The sequence below is a fragment of the Octopus bimaculoides genome, chromosome 3, assembly GCF_046866305.1.
Source record: "Octopus bimaculoides isolate indiv1 chromosome 3, ASM4686630v1, whole genome shotgun sequence".
Lineage (NCBI taxonomy): Eukaryota > Metazoa > Mollusca > Cephalopoda > Octopoda > Octopodidae > Octopus > Octopus bimaculoides.
Genome location: NC_142930.1, coordinates 21,813,427 through 21,833,007, shown reverse-complemented (window position 1 = coordinate 21,833,007; position 19,581 = coordinate 21,813,427). Strand labels below are relative to the sequence as shown.

The 19,581-nt window shown below is 38.8% G+C and overlaps 1 protein-coding gene across 1 annotated transcript in view; it reads right to left on the bottom strand.

The window, feature by feature from the left end:
* LOC106878182 (chymotrypsin-like elastase family member 2A) overlaps positions 1 to 19,581 on the bottom strand; it is a 56,284-nt gene that overhangs the window by 30,653 nt on the left and 6,050 nt on the right. Inside the window, exons 4-7 of the mRNA XM_089348675.1 lie at positions 16,603 to 16,750; positions 8,114 to 8,268; positions 6,211 to 6,342; positions 100 to 210 (exon numbers count right to left, since the gene is read on the bottom strand). Of these exons, the coding sequence (XP_089204801.1) occupies positions 100 to 210; positions 6,211 to 6,342; positions 8,114 to 8,240 (370 nt within the window). The 5' untranslated portion in view covers positions 8,241 to 8,268; positions 16,603 to 16,750. The remainder of the gene's footprint in view (positions 1 to 99; positions 211 to 6,210; positions 6,343 to 8,113; positions 8,269 to 16,602; positions 16,751 to 19,581) is intronic.

Below are 19,581 nucleotides of genomic sequence, written 5' to 3'. Positions count from 1 at the left end.
TATTTTATGTGGCACAAGCATACATATATACTTTACAAATATGCAGACATACACATATATACTTATATTTATATAGAGAGAGTAATTTTTTCTACGTACAGCAATAGAATTCATCAGAACCATCGTCACAGTCTTCTTTACCATCACAGCGAAGTCCTTGTTTGATGCATTTCAGATTTTTGCATTGCCAATGTCCAATTGCACATGAAGCTGAAAGTAGAAAATTGGGAAAAAGAAATCATCCATGGAATCTTTTGTAATCTCAAAAGCTATCTACTTTGCTGCATTATTCACTTTTTCAGGTGTTTTCTAGCAGGTTCTGTAACTATACAGAAGCTTTCTCATTTGCTCCACTGTAGATATACTAAATATCCCTGTCATGTACTAAGGAAGAAATAATTCACTATACTTGCCAACTAAATTTGGAGCCTGCTATGTGAGAAATGCTTTTTGCCTTTTTTTAAATCAATCCAGTTAAAACCTTAACTGATTCATTTTCTTGTTGAAGCCATTCTGTTTCTATTGATTCACTCCTCACTTGAAGCTATGTTCTCCATTTAGTGATTAGTAAAATGGCTGAATTACTTTTTAATAAAAGCTTTTTATGTCTCCCATATAATAGTTAATAATCTGGCTGATTTACTTCCATGTTGAAGCTATTTTGTTTCCTATGAAACAGCTGGAAACCCAAATGCTTCAAAGCCCAAATTAAAATGTTTTGTTTTTTTATGTACCTGATAGAAACTGAGAGATTTAAATTCTCAGCTTTGTTAATTTGGTTTTCATGTAAGCATTGACAACCAAGCTCATTCAGATACCAGTTACTGTTAATAGTTGGCAAACCAGTTGTTTCAATTTTTATTTGAAGCCTTTTTATTCTCAAGATGTTGTTGACATCCTAGTTATTTCTATTTCAATTTCAAAGTATTTTCTTTCGCATTCAGTTATTGTTAGCAATCTAGCTGCTTCCACTTCCATTTGAAGTTTTTTTAAGCACCATGCAGGACTTGTAAACTTAAATATTTCAGTGTGCCGCAGGATTCTGTTCTGTTAAATCATTTTTGATTCTGGTTGACATAAGTCGTATTATACTTTGTTAAAAGTTCTCTCGCATGGGTGAACCATGTTTTGTTGAATTTGTTTAAGACTGTTGCTGTTTTTGCCTGCGGGCCTGTTAAATTTTGTGCTTGTCTTCTCCATTTTGGGGCGAAGTGATTGAAAAAAGAAAAAGAAAAATGGGGTGTAAACTATTTCCAGCACATGCTGGGAGTTATGCTTCAGTAGCTGGGAAAGGTACAACCACAGACTTGCTAGAAGTGCGATAAATTAAAATTGAACAGAAGCTGGAGGAATACTACAGGTTGATTCAGAAGAAGGGATCCAGTTTAAAGCTGACCCCTCCAGAAGAAGTGACAACCAGTACAAAGAAAAGAACAGTGGTTTATAAAACTCTATCTACAACCACCAAGAAAATTGAGATAGCTGCAGAAGAAGCGATTGAAGAATGTCTGAAGGAAATAAAGAGCCTGACAACATTCTACACAAGAAGCAGAAATTATGGTACAGTGAAGGTAAGATTTGCCAATGAACAAGAGGCAATAAATCACTCCGCTGTGATGCTGAAGACAGAAAAATGGGCACTCCTGCCTACCTACTGTAGCAAAAGAGTCACTAGAGTGAGAATAGGCAGAGTACTGCCAGAAATCAAAGAAGCGTGGCTGGTGGCAGCTGTAATGCACAAAACCGAGGAGGATGCCAAAAGTCTAAAGATGACAAGGACAAAGAAGGTAAATTGAAGGGGATACGGCACAGAAATGGTCATCCAGGTCAGACAACAAGATTTAAATGAAATTGCCAAAGAGGTGATTCTACCGGAGGACATAAGGTTGAGAGTGATGGTAGAAGGAAGACCACCAACTTGCTATCAATGTGGGGAAAAAGGACACATTAGAATAAAGTGCCCCCAGACAGGAAGTAAAAACGAAGAAAGCCAACAGGAGAAGAGTGCTGAAGTGGTGGGCGTAGCAAATGATAAATGCACGGAAGAAGTGGAAGAATCATTTACAGAGGTGACCAAAGGAAAAATAAAAGAACTAGTGAACTCACCTCTGAAGAGTCCAATAAAGAAAAAGAAAGATAGTGAAACAAACTATACACGATTTTTACTACATGAACCTCCACCAGCATCACCAACGAAGGAAAAAAAAGGAAACCATCAGAGACAACCCAAGTTTACCACAGAAACGAACAGTTAAAAGACCTGGGAAAAACAAATTGCATATGGTAACATATACAAAAAGCACAGCTATAGAAGGGAAAATCACCAAATTTAAATCGGTGAAAAGAGTAAAATTACCAATGGAACATTACCCAGAAAATACAAAAGCCATATCAATAGACCAAGAGAGATATGAACAATTAAAGAAATGGTTTAGAGACAAAATAGACCCAATGGGAGTGAAGGTAGAGTTTGATGACCTACTGCCTGTTGTAGATTACAAAGACTTGTTGCCATATATAAAATGGTAAAGTGTAAGTAAGCTTTTAAAATTCTGTTAAATAAGACTACACATATGATACTAAAAACGAAACAATGCTATAAAAACTTTTATCAAAAACACTTAAATGGTGCTGCTTGAGAGTGGGGTTCAAGCAACCATTACATCCTCATTCAATTATTATCCATCTCTCATTCATTCGTTTTATGTTTTTTGTCCCCACTGTGGTGTTCTGTCTGTCCTTGTACCATTCCCCTCCGTGTTACGGCCTGTGTGCCAAATAAAAACAGTTGGCAAGGTATGCCATTTGGGTCAGTCATGCAGACGACGAAGTACGTCGTTATAATGTGGGACATATCATTGTTGAGCAAGACATAACAGTGGCAACAAGGTTTTGAACACATGCAGGATATAACATGTAACAATGAGAAGTTGAAAACATGCAGGATACAACAATGGCCACAGAATACAACAAGGAAAACTTTGGTGACAAGAATTCAAAAACAGGTAGGATACAACAATGACCACAGGATACAAGCAAAAATTCAGTGACGAAAATAATTCTATGAAATAATAGCGATAATAGAATATGATGGAAAAAAATTCTGCTGAAGAAGGATTTTGGGAGTACTACCTAGGATACAGAGAAAAAAATAATACAAGTCTGTTGAAGGATTTCAGTCAGGTCACTCACGTGTTCATAGCACTACTCGTAAGAATGTAAAGCCAGTACTACCTGTGGCATACATTCAAATAGCATGGTTCGAATGTGTAATACATAGAGTTGAAAACAAAATAATAATTGCTGATATGTACATATCAGAGAACTTTATGTAATAACTTATTTATCTGTGAACTAGAAGCAATAGAATATGACGGGAAAAAAGCTGTTGAAGAAGGATTTCTGGAGTACTACCTGGGACACAGAAAAATATAATACAAGTCCATTGAAGAATTTCAGTCAGGTCGCTCATGTGTTTGTAGAGCTACTGGTAAGAATGTAGAGTTGGTACTACCTGGGGCATTTTGGAGAAAAAAGATTTTGTTGTTCAGTGTAATATATAGAGTTGAAAAAAAAAAAAATTATCAATGGAGAACTCTACGAAATAATAAATTTTTCTGTGATAAGAAAATGAAAAAAAAATTTTTTTTTGTCCTGTATAGAAAATGAAAATGAAAGAAAAAAAAAAGGAAATAATGATAATTCTATGTGTAGAAAAGATGTAAAAATAATAATTCTGTGTGTACTAAAAAATGGAGAATGAAAAAATAAAATAACAATAGTAATAATGCTGTATGTAGAAAAAAAAGATCTCAAAAGGGGAGGTGTTGCGAAGGACACCCCTAAATAAATAGTGGACAGCTGTGAGGAGTGGAGTCAGTCAGCGAGGTGTACTGTTCGGGCCAGTCATGCAGACAATGAAGTACATTGTTATAATACAGGACATATCAGTGTCGAGCAAGACGTAACAGTAAACTAGCTGCTTTTCTTCTCAGTTGAAATTATTTTTTGTCCTCTATAATAGTTGGCAACAGATCTGTTTCAGATCCTAGTTGAATTAATTGTTTCAAGTTATTGTTAAAATAATATTGTTTCTTATGTACAAGAGTGGCTGTGTGGTAAGAAGTTTGCTTGTCAACCACATGGTTCTGGATTCAGTCTCACTGCATGGTACCCTGGACAAATGTCTACTATTATAGCCCTGGGATGACCAAAGGCTTGTGAATAGACTTGGTAGGCATAAACTGAAAGAAGCCCATTGTATGTATATGTCCTCAACATCACTATCATCATCATTTAACATTCATTTCCCATGCTGGCATGGGTTGGACGGTTTGAGAGGAGCTGTCCAGATTCCAATTGGCTGTTGTGACATGGTTTCTACAGGTGGATGCCTTTCCAACTTCCAACCACTTTACAGAGTGTGCTGGGTGTTTTTTATGTGTCACTGGCATGGGTGCATTTACATAGCAGCATGAGTGCATTTTATGTGGCACTGACATCTGTAAAAGACAAGTCTGTATGTATGGGTGGATGACAACGATTTTACTTAGCTTGATGCATTTTCTCAAGCTGACAACTTAGCTTTTTTTAAATACTAGTTGAAGCTGTGGCTTACTCATGAACAAAGGGTGTACATGTATCATGTACATGTCTCTACATGTCACATTGTAAATTGCAGCTTTCCACTAGTATTCGTTTGTCTTTTGCAGCTGTAATAGAAGCAGTTGAATGCAGATCAGTTTTCAGGTTCTTGTACTTGAAAGGTCGTACTCCAATGAGACTTTCGATGAGATGAAAGAAGTTTATGGTGATGATGCATCATCATGTTACATAGTGAAGCACTGGCATTGCCAGTTCAAATGTGGTTGGACATCGGTAGAAACTGCTCCTTTTCCTGGATGACCCCATTCTGCCATTGATGACAACACCATCCACAATTTTGGAGGTTCGGTACATAACTATTTGGCAACTAGCTCAAAAAGTGAAGATAAGTGTAGGGTCTGTGGAAAAAATCATTCATGACCATTTGCACACGTGAAGTTGTCTACACGATGGATTCCTTGGATGCTCACACCTTTTCTGAAGCAGGAATGAGTCAATTGCTCCCAGGCTCTTTTGAATGTGCCAAGAAAGCAGGGCGCACTATTTCGGAAGACTTATCCCACAGGGTGAAATATGGGTCCATCACTATAATTCTGAGACTAAAGTCCAGTCAAAGCAATGGAAACATGATAACTCACCACCTCCAAAGAAGGCTTGTATCCAACCCTCAGCATGCAAGGTAATGGTCTCAGTCTTTTGGGACCAGCATGATGGTTTTTCTGGCAAAGGCACCACAATTAACAGGGCATATTATGCTTCTCTGCTGTAAAAATTGCGGGACAGCATGAAAGCAGAGATGTGTGAGATGTTGACTAAAGGAGTCCACCTCCTCTAAGACAATGCCCCACTTCACAGTGCACATGTTGCTCAGATGAAAGCACACTCCTGTGGCAATGGAATCCTTCCTCATTCCCCTTACTCTCTCAACCTTTCACCATCTGACTTCCACATCCATGAAGTCTTTTTTGAAGGAGAAGCAATTTTTGGATGATGATGAATTTATTTCCAAGGTAAAGTCTTGTCTCCAGACACAACCTACCGACTTCTACTGACAAGGTCTTCACAGCTGCATAAAGTGAAGGGAGAAATGCTATGTAGAGAAGGACTAATAATTATGCCAAGTTTCATTTATCCCAGTCCTTGGGAAGCGGGTCAGGGGAAATCTTTAAGGAACACTCTTCGTAAATGTAGTAAGTCAGATTTATCAAATCCAAGTTGTAGATAATTTGTTTTCCATGCAATAGTTTTCAATTCAGTTGTCTCAATTTTCTGTTGAAGCTGTTACTCTGGCAACATTTGTAAACAGCTCTTTTGATCACAAGTTTCCTATGCAACAGTTAGCAAGCCAGCTGTTTCAGTTATCAGTTGAAATTATATCTTCTAAAATAGTTGGTATCAGCTTATTAATTTGTTTCATTTTGTTTTAAAATGTTTTTGTTTGTAAATTGGATTACTGATTGAAGTGTCTGTTCTCTACATTTCATGAAATAAACTACTTATGGATTCTTTAATATGCCCAAGTGACCACATCTGGTCTAGACAGTAAATTTACTAAAACAAAATCATCTGATACTCTAATAAAAAGCAAGATATCTATCTTCTTACCACAATTCTTTTCATCGGTGCCATCTTCACAGTCAATTGCTCCATCACACATACTGTCTTTACGAATGCATACATTTGTGGAATTAGTTTCATTGCGACCTGGAGGACATCTAACCTCACCGTCTTCACAAGCTTGAAGATGTAAAAAAGAAAAAAGTGAATATATGAATTGTAAATATTCTATAAATAAGTAAATAGCACATTTAAGCATGTTTAATTTTCATGTAATCTTTTCCTGTTGGAATAATTAGTAAATGAATTACTTGCCTGACAACCAATCAATTTCAATTTTATAATTTAAATAGGTTTGCTTCATCAGAAATGATGCAGCTGTGGTCACATACCCTTTCATTAAGATGTAAGCATAGATCACTAGTTAGGCAGCTGGTAACATAGTATCATCCCAAGCTGTAAGGGCTAAAAAAGGCTTAAAGTGGTAGGTGGTAGGGATTGAAATCAAGAGGCTATGTGGGAAGCAAGACAAATATATTTGCTTGATCCAGTGGATGATGTAACTGATAGATTTAAGCTCCGATACATTTATTGTATCAACCTGTAGTGTAAGAAGTTCAAACAGAATTTTAAAGTTGAGACTAAAATAAAAGTGCATTCCAGAAGATTTGAAACTTTTCTAGGAGAGACATTTATTAATTTCAAAGAAGTACAATACTATAATATTCTATAAATAGGATCCTTTTACTTAAATGCACTTGCAGTACTCCAGCCACTTCGTAAGGTCCCATGGAAGTCCTCCAAATTGAAGCTGTCAAAGACTCTTGTCACAGCTGCTTTCCTCTTCTTCAGCTTCAGGGACAACCAAATTATAGGGAGCAAGGTCTGGTCTGTAGGGAGGGTGAGGGACAGTTTTGATGCCCATCTCTGTCAAATAGCTGATTACTGTGATGGAATTGTGGACTGGTATATTGTCTTGGTGCAGGTACTTTGACCTTCTGTGATGAGATTTCTTCTTTAACTCACTCAAAAACCTTCACAAAGTATGCTTTGTTGACTGTCTGGCCAGAGAAAACCCAGTGGATGTAAATGATACCCTTGCTGTCGAAAAGGGGATAATCATGAGCTTACTGGTGGACTTGCTTTGCCTGGCTTCTTGTGCCAGTGAAAAACAGATGTTCAGCTCATACAACTTAATCTATAAGCAGCCTGGTGCATTTCATATGTTTCTGTAACATTTTTGTCCAGTTTAGCACAAAAATTTATTGCATAGCAAGCTTCTAAACTGTTTCCTTGTCCTGACTGCATTCTGCAAACTAGTCAGCTGTGACAAGCAGTCTTTAGTAGAGTGTGTTCAAAGTGCTGTTACAACTGACTCCTTCCCTCTGGAATAAAATAGTTGGCAGGACAATTTATTTGTTGTATCATAATGATATACTAAAATTACAATAATTTAAGACAGTTATAAGCACTTCTCCTAAAAAGATTGTCTCAAAACTTCTGTAATGCACTTTGTATTTGTCACCAATTCACTGCTGACTTTTTGTTTTAAAGTTTAATTACAAGTCATGATATCCAAACATTTCTCAGAAATTAGGAGACTAGATAAAATGAAATGGTTTCTACCAGCTTCTTCATTGAAAATTTACTATACTCACCAGAAAGAATTATTATTTAGGTGCAAGTTCTGTAGTATGAAGACATAGTGGGAAGTGTTCAGTCAATCCTTTCAATATCAAATACTTATTTCTTACAGTTTTACTTCACCATTTCTTTTCAAAGTTTTAAAAAGAAACTTTAATGGAAAGTTGTAGTGTACGTAAATAGCTTAAAGAGAGTGAAATAACTTCAACAGGAAAGTGAAATGCATTGTAGGTTTGAGATACCAGGAACACACTGAATTTTTCCAGCCACAAGGTATGAATATAGAAAAACACTGTTAACAACTTACTTGTATTGGAACAAGTCACATAAGTGGTAGAACAATAGCATCTTCCAGCACAATTGTATACATTCCATCGTCGACGATAAACGTAATAAGAATAATAATAATCATAGTATTTCCCAGTCATGTACATTCCTATAGTTGTTTGAGTTGTAGTGACACTGTGACAAAAAACGAAAGTTTGACAATTACTTTTCATAATTCATTTCATGTTTTAAAGTAAAGGCTATTTGCCATAATAATGTGACTGCCCTGTAAGGGACGATGTTATTGTTGTTTTAGCCCCCCCCCCACAACATTCGTTTCTAGCTGGCTATACGACACAATATCTGTATCCTTATATTTTCAAGCAGGGAGTTCAGTACTCCCACCTTGCGCAAAACAACATCTGTGGACTAGTTTCTGGATTATTGCCCTTTATCAACACAGAATAGCTGCTTGGCCATATGTCGTAGCTCAACCCACTGTTCGCATGTACAGTTTTCAAAGTGACATACTGTTATATGGACTGTTAGATATGTAATTCGTCTGACGTTCCGTGTGTCATGTGGTTCGTCTGAGTTCATTGTTTCATTGTTATTGTCTTGTGGGACTGTCGTAGTAAAATGTCATTGATATATATATGGCGGACATGACTTTTGTTTATTCATAACGAACATTGGGTGAGTGCGTTCTTTGTATGTAATTGAACAATAAATGTAATAATTAAACTGTATAACTCGTTATGTTATCTCTACGAGTCACCCGAGGGAAACATAACAGAGTTTATTGGCGTCGCCGATAGGATACATGCTTACTTTACCGTAAAATTATTCATCGTAATAACAATGGCTGAAAAACAGACAGTAGAACTTATTAAATTGTTTAGGGAACAAATGGACAAGCAAATGCAACAACATCAGAGAGATATGGACGCTCTGTTAAAACTGTTTGGTGCTCGACAAGTTGAAGGCGATTCTAGTGGCTATTTTTCAGCTGCTTCAACAACAGTGTCGATTCCACCATTTACTGCATTTGATTCAGCGACAGAACTATGGCCTGATTACTGGTCAAGATTCCGTACGTTTGTGGCTGCTAATGCTGTACCAGAAAAACGCATGGCACAAGTGTTCCTGACCAATCAGACTGCTACTGTTTACAAACAACTTGCTAATCTGGCTACCCAACAAAATCCGCCTAAAGATATCAACAACTTGATAATGGACGAAATCGTTGACTTCATGAAGGAACAGTTCGACCCTAAACTTTTCATTGTGAGAGAGCGTTTCAAGTTTTGGAGTGATATGCAGCGGAAGCCAGGCGAAACTCTTCAGGAGCTGGCAGCACGTATACGCCAGGATGCAGCTACCTGTGATTTTCCAGCGATCACCAACCCACAGGATGAAGCTCTGAGACAGAGATTCATATGTTCGGTTAACAATGAAGCGGTTCTGAAGGCGCTTTTTAAGATAAAAGACTCAGAACTAGATTTTGCCCGTGCTGTCCAGGTTGCCATTGAGACTGAAGACGCAGCAAAGGTTGCAAAAGAAACTGTATACGGTTCCAAAACCAAGCAGGTGTACAAGGTCCAGCAGAACAGGAATAAGAGTCCTCAAAAGAAACATCAGCAGTCTTATTCCACAAACCAGGAGAAATGCTACCGATGTGGAAAGGCCCACAAAGCAACAGACTGTCCTTTCAGGGAAACCAAATGTCATTTTTGTGACAAAAAGGGTCATTTGCAAGCGGTGTGTAGGAAAAAACAACATCAGCAACGCAATGGCCATTCACAAACTCCCGTGAAAAGAATCACAAAAGCTGAGCTAGTCAAGGCGATCCTAGGTGAAGTTTCCCGAGACACTCACAGTTTAATTGTGCCAGTAACAATCCAGAACAGACTGTTCACAATGGAATTGGACACTGCTACTACAGGCAATTTTGTTTCCTTGTCAGTCTGGAAACAACTTGGAAGACCAAAGCTGCAAGATGTCAAGCATCGCTATGAATCTGCCAGCAAGCACAACCTGCCTGTTCTAGGAACTTTCATGGGCCAAACCAAGGATCCAACAACTGGTAAGCAGGATCTTATACCTTACATAGTCACCAAGATCTCTGATCTTAATTTACTGGGTCGGAATGCTATCCAGACTCTGGGAATTTCCGTAGACACTGCTCTAGGTTTGAAAAGCATAGACAGCCAAGCTAAGAGGGAAGGTGCAGAAGGGATGTATCCAAAGACCTCAAGCGAGCCCTATGTTTCCCTGCAGCAAGATTGTCACAACATGTGTGATGAATTTCCAGATCTTTTCAAGCAAGAATTGGGCTGTCTCAAGAACTTTGAACTGGAAGTGAAGTTCAAATCGGACGCAACACCAGTCTTTCACAAGGCACGTCCGGTCCCATTTGCTCTTCGTGATGACCTGGCCAAAGGTTACGAAGAAGGCATCGCCAAGGGAATCTGGAAGCCTGTTCAATTCAATGAATACGGAACGCCAGTGGTACCGATTCGTAAAGCACACGCTTCAAGCAACCTGAAGCCCAAACTACGGATTTGTGGTGACTACTCTGTGGGAATTAATGACTAACTTGCTGATCACCGTCATCCAATGCCACTCCCTGCTGAACTGATGCAGAAACTCGGAGGTGGATTCGGATATACAAAGATAGACCTTGCTGATGCCTATAATCAGATCAAGCTGGCTCCAGAAAGTCAACGCAGACTCGCACTCAGCACTCACCGTGGAGTACTCCTGCAACAACGACTCCCTTTCGGAATCAAGTCAGCACCTGGTTACTTTCAGGAGATCATGGAAAACTTGACCCATGATCTACCTGGAGTGGCCGTCTTCCAGGATGACATGCTCGTCAGTGGGAAAGATGCAAACAGTCACTTAAACAACCTAAAGTGTCTGCTCACACGTCTAAGCGACAATGGACTCAGATGTTGTCGTGAAAAGTGCCAGTTTGCACTACCCAGTGTAGAATACCTTGGACACATTTTGTCGGCTGAAGGGATCACTAAGGGATCCAAAGTCGAAGCAGTCTTAAAGATGCCACGTCCAACGAACGAATCAAGCTTGAAATCTTTCCTAGGTTCAGTTCAGTTCTATGGAAAGTTTATCCCAAACTTAGCCAGTATAGCAGAGCCACTCTATTGCCTTACGAAAAAGTCAACTATTTGGAAGTGGGGAGATGAGGAACAGTCAGTTTTTGATCACTTGAAAAATGTACTTTCATCAAGTCAAGTTCTGATACACTTCGATCCAAACAAAACTTTGGGACTGGCTTGTGACGCATCAAACGTTGGTATTGGAGCAGTCCTGTTTCACCGCTATCCTGATGGAAGCGAGCGCCCAATATCCAATATGTCCAAGACTCTCACTTCTGCACAGCGTAACTACAGTCAAATTCAAAAGGAAGCCCTAGCTATCATATTTGGCTTGCAGAAGTTTTACCAATATTTGTACGGTCGTAAATTCGTACTCGTGACTGACCACAAGCCACTGACATCACTATTCAGTCCGAGGAAAGGGACGCCACTTCTCGCTGCTAACAGACTAGCACGATGGGCCCTGTGGCTGAACCAGTTTGACTACACCATTGAATATCGGAAATCAGCAGATCATGGCAATGCTGATGCCCTCAGTCGCTTGCCATTCGGTGATGACAACGACTTTGACAGAAAGGAAAATGGTGAAGACATAGACATGGTGTGTGCCATCAAAGCTCTTAGTATTCAAGTCCAACCTGTGGATGCTAACGTCCTCCGTCAAGAGTCAGGGAAAGATCCAGTGATATCTACAGTGATGCGCTATGTCCGTGAAGGCTGGCCACCAAAGAACATAGAGATCAATGACGAAGTCAACAAGTTCCATAAGTTATCAAACTCACTTAGTATCTGTCATGGATGCCTTATACATGGATCTAGAGTTGTGATTCCACATAGCTTGCAGCCAAAGATCCTCAATCTTCTGCATCTCGGACACTTTGGCATGGAACGCATGAAACAACTAGCAAGAACTGCTGTTTATTGGCCTGGTATCGATGCTGCTATAGAGATAGCCAGTCGACGATGTAATTCATGTAACGAACATCAAAGGCAGCCATCTAAGCCTCCAGTTCACCCATGGATGTTACCAGAAAAGCCGTGGAGCCGCTTACATCTGGACCATGCAATAAATTTTATGGGTAGAGATTGGCTGGTGATCACAGATGCTTATTCCAAGTACCCATGCATTCATCCTACTTCCTCTACGTCCTCCAAAGCCACTTTAAATCTGCTTGAGGAAGACTTTGCGCACTTCGGATTTCCTCACACACTGGTCACCGATAACGCACCAACTTTTACGTCTGAGGAGTTCCAGAGCTGGTGCAAAGAACGCGGGATCACACACCTGACAGGTGCACCTTACCACCCAGCTACCAACGGAGCAGCGGAACGTTTGGTGCAGACCTTCAAACAAGCTCTGAGGAAGTCTTCTCTTCCGCCGACACGAGCACTTCAAGAATTCTTGATGCAGTACCGGAGAACACCAACATCCTGTGGATTCTCTCCAAGTGAACTTTTGAATCACCGGCAGATACGAACAAGGATTGATTCTCTGCTGCCATCGCCAGTACACATTGCTCAAGGCAAACAGTCTAAGGAAGCACATAAGTCTCAGGTGACTCCAAGCTCGGCTGATGTTGCTAAAGTTACCAGGCAGTACAAGGCCGGAGATCCTGTGTATGCACTCTACTATGGATCTCGCCGAGACAAAGATCCCCGATGGGTACCAGCAATCATTAAGAAGTCATTGGGTACTCGCTGCTTTAACGTGAAGGTCATACCTCATGGCCCGATGTGGAGACGACACTGGGAACAGCTGCGACCGCGGTACACAACTGAGGAAGACAATGAACCTGGTGATGCAGAAAACACTGTATTTGAATTTGCAACAGATCACCCGATGGAGATCTCGGAAACTGTGCCACTAACACAAAGACAAACCAGACCCAAGACCATGTTACCCGTTCCAGAGTATGGACCAGACAACCCAAGACGGTCCAAGAGAACCCGTAAAACCCAAGAGAGACTTTGCTGTTGATACTTCTTGTGTAGCATCAATTTCAGTGGGGAGGTGTTATATGGACTGTTAGATATGTAATTCGTCTGACGTTCCGTGTGTCATGTGGTTCGTCTGAGTTCATTGTTTCATTGTTGTTGTCTTGTGGGACTGTCGTAGTAAAATGTCATTGATATATATATGGCGGACATGACTTTTGTTTATTCATAACGAACATTGGGTGAGTGCGTTCTTTGTATGTAATTGAACAATAAATGTAATAATTAAACTGTATAACTCGTTATGTTATCTCTACGGTTACTGATCTAAATATAGAAATATTATTTTTTCTAAATCTCTCAAAGAGTGACATTCATTAACAGTTCTTTAAAGTAAAAGCTATTTGCCAATATAATGTGGCTTTCCTGTAAGGGATGATGTTGCTGTTGTTTTAGCCCCAAGAAACATTGTTTCTAGCTGGCTAGAATAAGAATAGCCTGGGTAAAGTTCAGAGAGCTCCTACCTCTGCTGGTGACAAAGGGCCTCTCGCTCAGAGTAAAAGGTAGACTTTATGATGCATGTGTGCAAACAGCTATGCTACATGATAGTGAAATATAGGCCATGACTGCTGAAGACATGCATAAGTTTGCAGGGAATGAAGCCAGTATGTTCCGCTGGATGTGTAATGTTGGCATGCATACACAACAGAGTGTAAGCACCCTGAGAGAAAAGTTGAACTTAAAAAGCAATGTGGTGTGCAAGAGAGATGACTGCGCTGGTATGGTCATGTGTTGTGAATGGTTGGGGGGTAGCTGTGTGAAAAAGTGTCACACCCTAGCTATTGAGGGAACCTGCAGAAAAGGTAGACCCAGGAAGACCTGGGATGAGGTGATGAAGCATGACGTTTGAACATTTGGCCTCACTGAAACCTTTGGAGATATACTGTGCTTGAGAAGACCCGGCAAGCCAAGTGAGATCATAATCGTGACCTATGCCAGTGCTGCATAACCAGCCCATTTAAGAGTACCCTTCAATCAATGGGCAATAAACTGTGCTTGTGAAGACCTGTTGAAGTAAGTGAAGTCATTGTTGTGGTCAATGACAGTACCGCCTGATTGGCACCCGTCCCAGTGGCACATTAAAAGCACCATTCGAGTGTGATCATTGCCAGTTTTGCCTGACTGGCTCCTGTGCCTGTGGCATGTAAAAAGCACCATTTGAGCGTGGTCGATGCCAGTACCACCTAACTGGCCCTCGTGCCAGTGGCATGTAAAAGCACCCACTACACTCTTAGAGTGGTTGGTGTTAGGAAAGGCATCAAGCTGTAGAAACTTTGCCAGATCAGACTGGAGTCTGGTGCAGCCTTCTGGCTCGCCAGCCCTCAGTCAAACCGTCCAACCCATGCCAGCATGGAAAGCAGACATTAAACGATGACGATGATGATGATGATGATATTCACAGATATCCACAAATCCAAGTAAGGTGAGAGTTAACTACAAGTACAATGACGAATTTGGTGTACTAGTAGGCATTTACCAATGACAGTCCACAGTTCCTTACTTTTCATCATTGTCCTCCAGGCTATAACAGAAGAATTCAAGACTAGCATCCTCTGGAACTACTATATGATGATGATCTTACTCTCATTGCAGAATCTATATTAGAGATAGAAAAGAAATTTCCAGTGTGGAAGCAAAACCTGGAATCTAAGGGCCTTAAGGTTAACTTAGCAAACACTAAGGTTTTAGTAAGCAAGAAAACAGACAAGAAGCTACACACTTCAGGTAAGTGACCTTGCTTGATTTGCAGGAAAGGTGTAGGCAGGAATTTCATGCCATGTACCCATTGTAGGTTATGGAAGAGGTGCAATGGAATAATAGGAAGGTTAACAAAGAAAGTAGTGCTCATATGTGGAAAATGCACAGGAGCCATAAAAACTACAGATACTCAGGAAATTGATTCTCTCAAATTCCCTGGAGGCTCTTTAGAGGTAGTGGATAATTTATGCCACCTAGGGAAACAAATTAGTTGTGGGGGGAGGATGTACAGAAAGTGTAATATCTAGAATAAGAATAGGATGGAGAAAATTCAGAGAGCTTTTATCTCTGTTGGCAACCAAATCTCTCTCTCCAAATGAAAGGACGACTGTATGATGCATGTATACAAACAGCAATTCTACATTGTAGTGAGACATGGGCCTTGAATGCAGAGGACATGCAAAGCTAGAGAAGAATGAGGCTAATATGCGCCACTGGATTTGTAATGTAAGTGTACATATATGACAAAGTGCTAATGTGTTGAGAGAAAAGTTAGGCATAAGAGGAATTAGATACTGTGTATGAGAGAGAAGAATGTGTTGGTTTGGTCATGTGATGTGGATGGATGTTGACAACCCAATAAAGAAGTTCTAATAACTCAAAGTGGATGGAACTCATGGAAGAGGGAGACTCAGGAAGACATGGGATGAACTTTTTGAAGGAGATGACAAAAGACTGAGATAACTGGTGCCTTGCTGTTCTCAAGAGGACCTGTCCTCCATAGAAGTGTTAAGGCCACTTCCCCTGATGAAGAGGATTGGCCTGCAAGAGCCCATCATGTAAAAGCATTTGTTCTGGTGCCATGTTAAAGGTATGCAGCACACACACTGTAAGGCGGTTGGTGTTAGGAAGTGCATTCAACCATAGAAACCAAGCCATATCAAACTGGAACCTGGTGCAGCTCTCCTACCTGCCAGCTGTGGTCAAACCGTCCAACCTATGCCATCATGAAAAACAGACATTAAAGGATGATGATGATGATATCCTTCTCACAGAGAATATTTCTTTTTGTCCTGAGATACTTTATTTCATTTTATTTTTTTCCTGTTCAGAAGTAAATTGATTTTAAACTGTTTCACAATCTAACTGGGACGCTGTTCTGTCCACAGATCCAGTCAGTGGCTAACAGTAGGTTGTCTCATACAAACTCACTGTTGTCTTCTTTGTTATAGATCTCGGTCTCCACCCTCATCTTGACATAGGCATCACGTAATATGAGATGCTTCTGCATGTAATACAGAAGTCATTGCACTAGGTGTTTGTCAATGAAGATTTGTGTAGTTTTGAATTCCTACAGATTTTAGTTAATCTGTTAAATGTTTCTTTGCATTTGCATGTTTTTTTTTGTTGATATATATTTGACATTCTTTCACAAAATATAAAATATTTTGCTTACGGTAACAGAGAGTTAAGAAAGGATAAACATTTGAATTTTAGATGAAAATTAAGCAAAAGTTAATATTTTATGAATGTAAAGAATATTCACCTTAAATAGTATAGATACATTTTAAGTAGTAATACTTAAATAGTATAGATACATTTTAAGTAGTAATACACATATTGAAAGAACAATAGATTTACTTTAAAATAGCTATAATTTTTTAACATTACAAGAATAATAACAGATATAATAAATATTGCATAAAATATTTACTTGGCTCCTAATTCAGAACAGATGTCATTCACTATGTTATCCGAGAGATATCTCTCACAAACTGGTATGTATTGTGACCCATAAAGCTTTTCCACTCTTCCAGACCACAAAGTTCGGCCATGAGTTAATTTAAACTCCCGTTTTTTACCTATATTAAAAAAGAAGAATTCTGATTAAGTTGTTGATTAGTTTGGATAATGAATGAAACTAATACAATATTTAGTTTTGTGTTTTTATGGATGACATTGAAATACTGCAGGAATTTGCTTTGCCATTCATTCACCACGGTCAATGTATTAAGTGTCAGTATTATACTATTTCCTTTTTTTAAATTCAAATGACTATACAGAAATTGACCAACAAAATTGGTCTGTGCTCATACAGAGAGGTACAAAAGATTGGGTTAGTTAAAGATTCTTCTGATGAAAATATTTAAAAAAATTAAGATCTGTAACAATTCCTTGAGCAGTTAACATTCACAATTATAAGTTCACTAAATTCTATTTAATCTCCTTTAAGTAGTTAGGAATCATTACCACATAATGTATTTCTGGAGAGGTCTTCTTGATAGAAAGAATCCTAACAATAGCTTTGGTTTTTGAATTCAGAAAGAGTTTGATTTATACAAGTATCTGAGCTGATTATCTTGATACATCTGATATCACTTCACATCTGTTTGTTTAAAGATTTCATCCTAATCTTGTCTATCTTTGCCTTAAAATATCCCCAATGAAATGATGAAGAAGCACTTGTATCATCTATGCTTGAATGATACAATCTAAAGGAAACTGCATGTTACTCTTAGACTTGCTTTAATATCACACCTCTTTGAGGAGTTGCATCTATGAATAATAAAAGACAGAAGTTTGTAGAGTTTTCTACCAACTATTTTCTCTACTTCTAATATTTGTACTTTGTAGGGTTGGGATTGTAAAGAGAGTACAATGCTTCTCAATCACTGAGTTAGTACAGGTTACTATCCCTACTATCTTGGCGGCAGAACAACACTTTTTTGTGTTGATGGTTTTAATGACCAAAATACTGGTGGTGGCTTGCATTATTTCATTTTAACTGAACAATAACAAATTTTATCAAAATAACTGGTATCATGGTGAAAATGTAGACAGAAGGGAGGAGATTGCTCCTCTGTAACATCCATTCCATTCTTAAGATATGCTAGCATTACATATAAATCCCAACGACTTCAGGAATGTTAAGGAATGTTAAAATATAGACATAGTAAGAAGCTTGTGCAAGCAATATTTTCCTCATTATAGCAGCTTTCAGTAAACCTGATGACTTAAGTGGATTCCTTTTTGGCTAATGTTTTGTGGAAATACACTCCATAATCACTCAACAGCAGAGAAGTAGAATAGGAGTGGAATCTTCTCCCAAAAGATTTCACATGATCAATCACATACATTTATATTATGATCTCATGCAGCCTTGTTGTACCACCAAATTTAGCAAGATGATTTCTATGTAGATTTCATCATAAAATTAATCAGCTTTATTTTTTTTGGAAGGCTCACTTACTATTACCCCTAAGGCCTTTGGAAATTGCATGCATAGCTGCTCAGATAGGCATTATCTGAGATAAGGAAATTATCAAGGAAATCAGCTAGATCTACCTCATACAATGTCTGATTTTCCCCAACTCTCTCACAGGATATGTTAATAGCATTGACTATTTGATTTATAGTCAATCACCTGTCATCCATCACCATGTTGTAAAAGCAACCAGTGTTTTCCTCAGTGATGTCCAGACCATGGGACATCTTCAAAACTGTCCCTTCCCCCCCCCCCCATCTCAATTCAGCTGCCCACTTTTGCACTGTTGATAAAGCTATAGCATCATCCCCTAATGTAGCAACCATGTCAACATGAATGCTGTCGGGGGCTAAACCTTTTTCCTTCACATACTTGATAACATGATGATGCTAAATTTTGCTCACAAGAGAAATCACTACCAGTTACTTTTGAAGTCTTCTTTGAGCAATCAGATGTCAGATTAGCTGGAAATAAACAATTTAGTTACTGCTAAGAAGAACTGAAATTAATGTATGCCAGATTTCATAGCACTAGCATCACTCCTCCATAATCAGCCTATGAACATAGACAGCCTATATTATATACAAGCTCACCCTTGCATATAACAACAATAGTAGAGTTAAGATAAAGGATTTATTCTTGTACACCTCTTCAGTTCAAACCAGCATAGAAGAACAAGGTGCATGCATAGACGTGAGGTTAAGAAGTTTGCTTTCCAGCCACATGGTTTCAGGTTCAGTTTCACTGTACTGCATGGCACTTTGGACAAGTATATTCAACTATAGCCCTGGACCAAACAAAGTTTTGTGAGATGATTTGGTAGACAGAAATTGAAAGAAGCTCATTGTGTATTTGTGTGTGTGTGTGTGTGTGTGTGTGTTGAGTGTTCTTATTTTGACAACATCTAGCAGTTGTAATTAAGTGTCACTGTTATACAAGTGATGGTCCTTTGTTTCCAATCTTCCATGAAGACATGTCTGACCATGAGGAAATATTTACCTTACTTGAAACAAGTGAGAATGACAAGAAAGCTAACCAGATTTTAAGTATGTAAAAATGGACATAAAAACTGATGATGATGATGATGATGGTTGTTGTTATTTGTAAGCTTCATGTCAGTTCTGATTGAGCAAGACTATTACACACTGCTAACCAACCAAATAATCATATGTAAACCACAAATCCATTATTTCAGTATATGATGCCTTTGCCTATCAGTTACTATACTGCATTTAATTGTGTGGAGTACAGTATTACAAAAGAGTCTGAGTTTATTGTTCTTTCTCCTGACTGTCCACTTTATTTCTGAACACCTTGATGCTGATGAAGGTGATGAAAGGGATAATAGTGATGGTGGTGCTTAAGATATGAGTGTTACCATTTTTAAGATGTATATATTTCCTAAAACAAGAGTCAACATTTTTTTTT